General features: G+C 41.6%; 1 protein-coding gene across 3 annotated transcripts in view; it reads left to right on the top strand.

The window, feature by feature from the left end:
* ASH1L (ASH1 like histone lysine methyltransferase) overlaps positions 1 to 7,208 on the top strand; it is a 202,012-nt gene that overhangs the window by 12,527 nt on the left and 182,277 nt on the right. For all 3 annotated transcript variants that reach the window (XR_002481715.1, XM_008053776.1, XM_008053777.1), the window contains exon 2: positions 5,975 to 6,493. Coding sequence is in view for 2 of the 3 variants with exons in the window: in XM_008053776.1 (XP_008051967.1) it covers positions 6,074 to 6,493 (420 nt within the window). In the remaining variant the exon portion in view is untranslated. The remainder of the gene's footprint in view (positions 1 to 5,974; positions 6,494 to 7,208) is intronic.

The following is a 7,208-nucleotide window of genomic DNA, read 5'->3' on the forward strand; positions in this document are numbered from 1 at the left end:
ACTGCACTCCAGTCTGGGCGACAGAGTGAGACTCTAACTCAAAAAAAAAAAAAACAAATCTTATGTATAGAGTTTTCATTGTAACACAAGATAAAGTTATGTAAAATAGAAAAAAAGAAACATTTCCTTTTTTCTAAACATTGTGTTAGAAACTACAGGGAACTTAAAATTTATCCATTCATTGACTTATTTATTGGGTACTAAAATATGTGCTGTGGCCAGGCTCGGTGGCTCAGCCTGTAATCCCGTGCTTTGGGAGGCCGAGGTGAGTGGATTGCCTGAGCCCGCGGGTTCGAGACCTGCCTGGGCAACTTGGTGAGACCCCATCTCTACAATAAATCAAAAAATTAGCCAGACGTGGTAGCGTACACCTGTAGTTCCAGCTACTTGGAAGGCTAAGTGGAAGGATCGCCAGAACCCAGCAGGTCGAGGCTACGGTGGCAGGGAGCATGCCACTGCACTCAGTCTGGGCGACAGAGTGAAACTTAAACTAAAAAAAAATAATAATAATAAAAAATAAAATAAAATAAATTATATGCTATTTGTTGTTTCAGGTGTTGGAGATACAGTAGTAATCAAGGCAGAAGGGGACCCCACCCTCATGAAGCTCACATTTTAATTATGCAGTTGACCTTCCCTATCCATGGTTCCGCATCTGCGGATTCAGTCTATCGTAAATTGAAAATATTAGAAAAAAGCAAAAAAGAAAAATACAACAGTAAGAGACAATACACATTTTTAAAATATAGTATAACTATTTATATATCATTTACATTTGTATTATATAAATACTCTAGAGATTATTTAAAGTATACGAGTGAATGTGCATAGATTATTTGCAAATGCACCATTTTATGTAAGTGACTTGAGCATCATTGGATTTTGGTATCTGTCCTGGAACCAATCCTCCAACGATACTAAGGGACAATTGTAGTTTGTTTGGAGATGTAGCTGACAATTATGGAGTAAGAAAAAAAGTTAATTGCCCCAATTGTAATTTTATATGGATAATCAATATTCAGGAAGGAGCAGGTCAGTGTAGGCTTAAATGTAGGTCTGAGAGCATAAGCCTACAATCATTATTTAAAATCTTTGATTACATAAATTTTTTTGGACTTCTGGAAAGGTAATGTAGATTAAGTGAACTGCCTCTGTGGTGTTTGGAGTATCATTCCTTAATCAACTACATTAATACTTCTGTATTATAATTTAGGAATGTTCATAGAAATTGTGGTAATTAAGACTAAAATGCTCTGAGCATTGAGTTTTATCACTAGCTTATGTAAAAACTTTTAGTTTTCAGTTTTTTGGGGTTTTCGGATTGCGAACCCATCATGAAAAACATAGGATTTTGTATTTCTTTTTTTTTCTGGCATAATTCACATATTTTATGGAAATTAAATGTAGCAAAAGGGTCAGAACTGTATAAAAAAAAAATCCAGGTTTATACATGTTACTCCACCTCCATCTGAGATCAGGGTCTTCCGATACCAAGCACAGCAGCTGCACTTGTCTGATGCCTCTTTGCAGATATAGCCTTAGGCATGCTTGACACAGCCCACGGGGCAGCAGGAGCAGCATTTTCACTCTGCGCTTGCAGGAGCCAGCACGGGCACAGGAGTCACCAGCTGTGCAGAAGCAGCTGGGGTCCATGTCGAGCCCCAGCGAGGTGGCAGTTCCACGCGAGAGGGAATAAGCAGCAGGGCATATAGGAGGCTGTTGGGACTTTGTATTTCTAAAGGGAGAGAAAACATGATACAAAAGCAGAAGTGAACACGATTTATAGGGGAAAGTAAAGAAAACTGAATTGACTAAATCATGGGGGGAGGGAGCATTTGGGAAGTAAGGATAAACATTTGAATAGCTATAGTAGAGCCAGTCTATGAAAAGTCCTAAAAGCCGTTGTGAAATGTTAACATGTGAAGTGGTAGAGAGCAAGAATCATTAGAGTGGAATGATTGGAGGATTATTCTTTCAGCTGTTTGTATGATTAGATGGAGTGATAATACCTAAAGAGTTTACTCAGTCGGCCAATGTTTGTTGAGTAACTACTTAAAATTCTACTGCTGCTGCTACTAAATTATTGGTACCTTTTATTAAATCCTTGCTGTATTACCAGTCATCGGGCTAGCTGTTTTACTTGCATTCTTTTTTTTTTTTTTAAGACCAGGGTCTCAGTTTGTCACCCTGGCTGGAGTTCTGGCTCACTGCAACCTTGGCCTCCTGGGCTCAGGCAGTCCTCCCACCTCAACCCCCTGAGTAGCTGGAACTACAACTATTATCCACCATGTCTGGTTAATTTTTGCATTTTTTTGTATAGACAAGATCTCACTATATTGCCTAGGCTAGTCTCGAAGTCCTGGGCTCAAGCAGTCCTCCTGCCTTGGCCTCCTAAAATGATTAGATTACATGTGTGAGCCACCATACTGGCCTACACACCTTCTGGGAGTTGTTAAACAGTTATGTCATATGGTATTTGCTCCTAAGAACCTAAATCTTTTGGAAAGAAAAGCCATAATACACATAGCTTATAAAATATTCTACTTCAAAAGTGAAACTATTAACCAGGCTTGGCTCAGCCTGTAATCCCGCGCTTTGGGAGGCCAAGGTGAATGAATTGGCTGAGCCTGCGGGTTCGAGACCTGCCTGGGCAAACTTGGTGAGACCTCATCTCTACAATAAATAAAAAAATTAGCCTGGCGTGGTTGCACACACCTGTAATTCCCGCTACTTGGAAGACCGAGGCGGAAGGATTGCCGGAGCCCAGCAGGTCGAGGCTGCGGTGACCGGGAGCGGCCACTGCACTCCAGTCTGGACGACTGAGACTCCAACTCAAAAAAAAAAAAGAAAAAGTGAAACTTTCTAAGGGATGAGATGTTCTCTTTCCAGATACTAATCCTAGATCTTGAGTCAGACATATGCTTTGAAAGGACTGCTGTTCAGTTAGTCCTCAAGAATATTGAATTGTTTTATTTGGTTTTAGATTCATTAGTCAGCCTTATGATTGATTATATGGTAATCCAGTTTCCTGAGGATCTTTATTTATAAGAAGAGGGTGAGGAGTGCCTTGTGTAGATTCTCACTTTATGTGTATCACTTATCGTAAAATAATAGCATACTAATTAAAAATATTTTATGGGCTGGGTGTGGTGGCTCAAGCCTATAATCCTAGCACTTGGGGAGGCCAGGGTGAGTGGATTGCCTGAGCCCGCGGGTTTGAGACCCGCCTGGGCAGGCAAGACCTCATCTCTACAATAAATCAAAAAATTAGCCAGGCATGGTAGCGCGCACCTGTAGTTCCAGCTACTTGGAAGGCTGAGGCGGAAGGATCGCCAGAGCCCAGCAGGCTGAGGCTGCGTGGCCGGGAGAGAGAGTGAGACTCCAACTCAAAAACATAAAAAAATATTTCTGAACCTCTATTATGTGCCAGGCATTGTGCTATACTCCATAAATATAGTATTCAACAAAACAGATACAGTTTCTTGACCGGGCGCGGTGGCTCATGTCTGTAATCCCAGCACTTTGGGAGGTAGATGCAAGAAGACTGCCTGAGCCCAGGGTTTCAAGACCAGCATGAGCAACGTGGCGAGACCTCATCTCTACAATAAATAAAAAAATTAGCTGGGAGTGGTGGCACACACCTGTAGTTCCAACTACTTGGAAGGTTGAGGCAGAAGAATCGCCTGAGTCCAGCAGGTCAAGGCTGCAGTGGCCATGAGAGAGCCACTGCACTCCAGCCTGGGCAACAGAGCTGAAGAGACTTCAACTCCCGGGGGAAAACAAAACAAAAAACAGACCCAGTTCTTAAACTTGGGAGGTTTATTCTCTAGTGAGAAGGAAAAACATGAAATAATTATACAAGTGATTCATAACTATTGTTATAAAAATGTAAAAGCCAGAAATTTTACAAGTTTTCCTAAATGCAAAGTCAGTTGGCATGTGTCAATTTCCTAAATACATAATTTTTTTTTTTTTTTGAGTTGGAGTCTCATTCTGTCCACCCAGGCTGGAGTGCAGTGACACACTCACGGCCACTGCAGCCTCATCCTGCTGGGCTCAGGCAATCCTTCCGCCTCAGCCTTCCAAATAGCCGGAACTACAGGTGTGTGCTACCATGCCCAGCTAATTTTTTTGATTTATTGTAGCAATGAGGTCTCACCAAGTTGCCCAGGCTGTTCTCGATCCCGTGGGCTCAGACAATTCCCTCACCCTGGCCTCCCCAAGTGCTGGGATTATAGGCTTGAGCCACCACACCCAGCCCATAAAATATTTTTAATTAGTATGCAATCTATTATTTTACAATAGGTGATACACATAAAGTGAGAATCTACACAAGGCACTCCTCACCCTCTTCTTATAAATAAAGATCCTCAGGAAACTGGATTACCATATAATCAATCATAAGGCTGACTAACGAATCTAAAACCAAATAAAACAATTCAATATTTTTGAAAGGACAAGTGAATGAATTCAGAGTTGAATTCTGTGCTAGCAAAAGAGATAATTCCCGTGTAAGAATCCCAGCCTAAAAAAGCCTGATTATCTCTTATAAAAAAATTGGAACACTGAAACCAGCCTAAAAAATTATTTTTTTGCCTTTGATAAAAATGATTTTATTTAACTAAATTGTAGTAAATATATTCCTTTATGGCCAGGCACAGCGGCTTACCTTTGCAATCCCACCTCTTTGGGAGTCTGAAACGGAGGATTGCTTGAGTCTAGGAGATTGAGACCAGCCTAGGCAACATAGTGAGACTTCATCTCTACAAAAAATAAAAAAATTAACTGAATGTGGTGGTGTGGACCTGTAGTCCTGGATACTTGGAAGACTGAGGCAGAAGGAGCACTTAAGCCCAGGTGTTTGAGGCTGTGGTGATCCATGATTGTGTCACTGTACTCCAGCCTGGATAACAGAATGAGACCCCAAGTGAAAACAAAAAGCAGCAAAAAAAAAAACCAAGAAGAAGTGTCAAAATATATGAAGTTATTCTTATCTTAGGCTGTGTCTGTTTGAACATCAGTTGCTTCTTTTTTTGAGTCAGTATCTCACTTTGTCACCCAGACTGAAATACAGTGGCATGATCACAGCTCACTGCAACCTCAACCTCCTGTGCTCAGTCTCTGGAGTAGCAGGGACTTCAGGCGTGCGCCACCATGCCCAGCTATTTTTGGGATTTTTTTGTTTGTAGAGATGAGGTCTCACTATGTTGTCTAGTGAACTCACTATGTTGTCTTGAACTCCTGAGCTCAATCAGTCCTCTCACCTCAGCCTCCCAAATTGCTGGGATTACAGGCATGAGCCACCATGCCTGACCAGTTGCTTCTTACTTGAGTTATAACAGTGGTTCTTAAATTTTCATTGCACCATACCACTACAGCTTGTTCATGATGTCTAGAAAATACTTATCCTGGCCAGGTGCAGTGGCTCAAGTCTATAATCCCAGAACTTTGGGAGGCCAAAGCGAGAGGATTGTCTAAGCTCAGGAGTTTGCAACCAGCCTGGGCAACTTCTGGAGAACTCGCCTCTACAGTAAATTTTTTAAAAAATTAGCTGGGTGTGATATTGCGTGCCTATAGTTCCAACTACTTGGAAGGCTGATGTGGAAAGATCACTTAAACCCAGCAGGTTGAGGCTGTGAGCGTGGCTGTGAGCGGTGGCCGTGAGCATGCCACTGCACTCCAGCCTAGGCCACAGAGTGTGTGAGCGTGGCTGTGAGTGGTGGCCGTGAGCATGCCACTGCACTCCAGCCTAGGCCACAGAGTGAGGCTCCAATTAAAAAAAAAAAAACTTTGAAATTTTATATGTATTTGTAAATAAAAGAATTTAAATCTGATCTGAACTACATTTTGATTTGTTTTAACTGTGATTTGGGGGTGTTTTCTGACTCCTTGTCCCCTTCCCCCATACCCATTTCTCATGTTGATCAGTAGTTGCCTCTTTTCTGATAAATTTTTGTTATTGTCTATTCTGCAGAAAAAGATGCTGGTTGCAAGTTTTGGAGATCCCTGTTTTTTATGGAACACAGTTCTGTAAAATTCTCATAAGATTCCTTGGCAGTAACATACGCTTGTGATGGACCCTAGAAATACTGCTATGTTAGGATTGGGTTCAGATTCCGAAGGTTTTTCAAGAAAGAGTCCTTCTGCCATCAGTACTGGCACACTGGTCAATAAGAGAGAAGTAGAACTAGAGAAAAACACAAAGGAGGAAGAGGACCTTCGCAAACGAAATCGGGAAAGAAACATTGAAGCAGGGAAAGAGGATGGTTTGACTGATGCACAGCAACAGTTTTCAGTGAAAGAAACAAACTTTTCAGAGGGAAATTTAAAGTTGAAAATTGGCCTACAGGCTAAGAGAACTAAAAAACCTCCAAAGAACTTGGAGAACTATGTATGTCGACCTGCCATAAAAACAACTATCAAGCACCCAAGAAAAGCACTTAAAAGTGGAAAGATGACAGATGAAAAGATTGAACACTGTCCTTCAAAACGGGTAAGTACATTTCCCTCTTAATTTTTATCTAACCTACCCATATATTCCAGGAAGTTTGGTTCTAATCCTTTCATGTTATTTCCAGATAGTCATTTTTGTGATCCTTAAAATAGGCTCTGAGGCTTGTTAAAGATGTAAGTAATAGCATAATCACGTATGTATTTGTATTTATAAAATTATGATAAATGCCAGGCACAGTGACTCACGCCTGTAATCCCAGCGCTTTGGGAGGCGGAGGCGAGAGAATTACCTGAAGTCAGGGGTTTGAGACCAGCCTGAGCAACATGGTGAGACCTCATCTCTACAATAAATAAAAAAATCAGCTGGGCCTGGTGGCACATGCCTGTGGTTCCAGCTACATGGGTTGAGGTGGAAGAATCACTTGAGACCAGCAGGTTGAGGCTGTGGTGGTGGTGAGCAGCCACTGCATTGCAGCCTGGGCTACAGAGTGAGACTGACTCAAAAAAAAAATCTAGATCCGTTCTTGCCTTCCTATTTACTAACAGTGAGACTATGGATAAATTAACAGAAGAAACTAAGGCTGAAAGATGTTAAAGCCTCCTGCCTTCCAGGATGGTTGAAAGGATCAGTTTCACTAACATGATGAAAGCTTTTGTTAAATGAATTGGTTTATAAAGTATTAATTCCAGCCGGGCTCGGTGGCTCAGCCTGTAATCCCGCGCCTTGGGAGGCTGAGGTGAGTGAATTGCCTGAA

The sequence above is a fragment of the Carlito syrichta genome, unplaced genomic scaffold, assembly GCF_000164805.1.
Source record: "Carlito syrichta isolate Samal-C Ts95f unplaced genomic scaffold, Tarsius_syrichta-2.0.1 Scaffold288448, whole genome shotgun sequence".
Taxonomy (NCBI): Eukaryota; Metazoa; Chordata; class Mammalia; order Primates; family Tarsiidae; genus Carlito; species Carlito syrichta.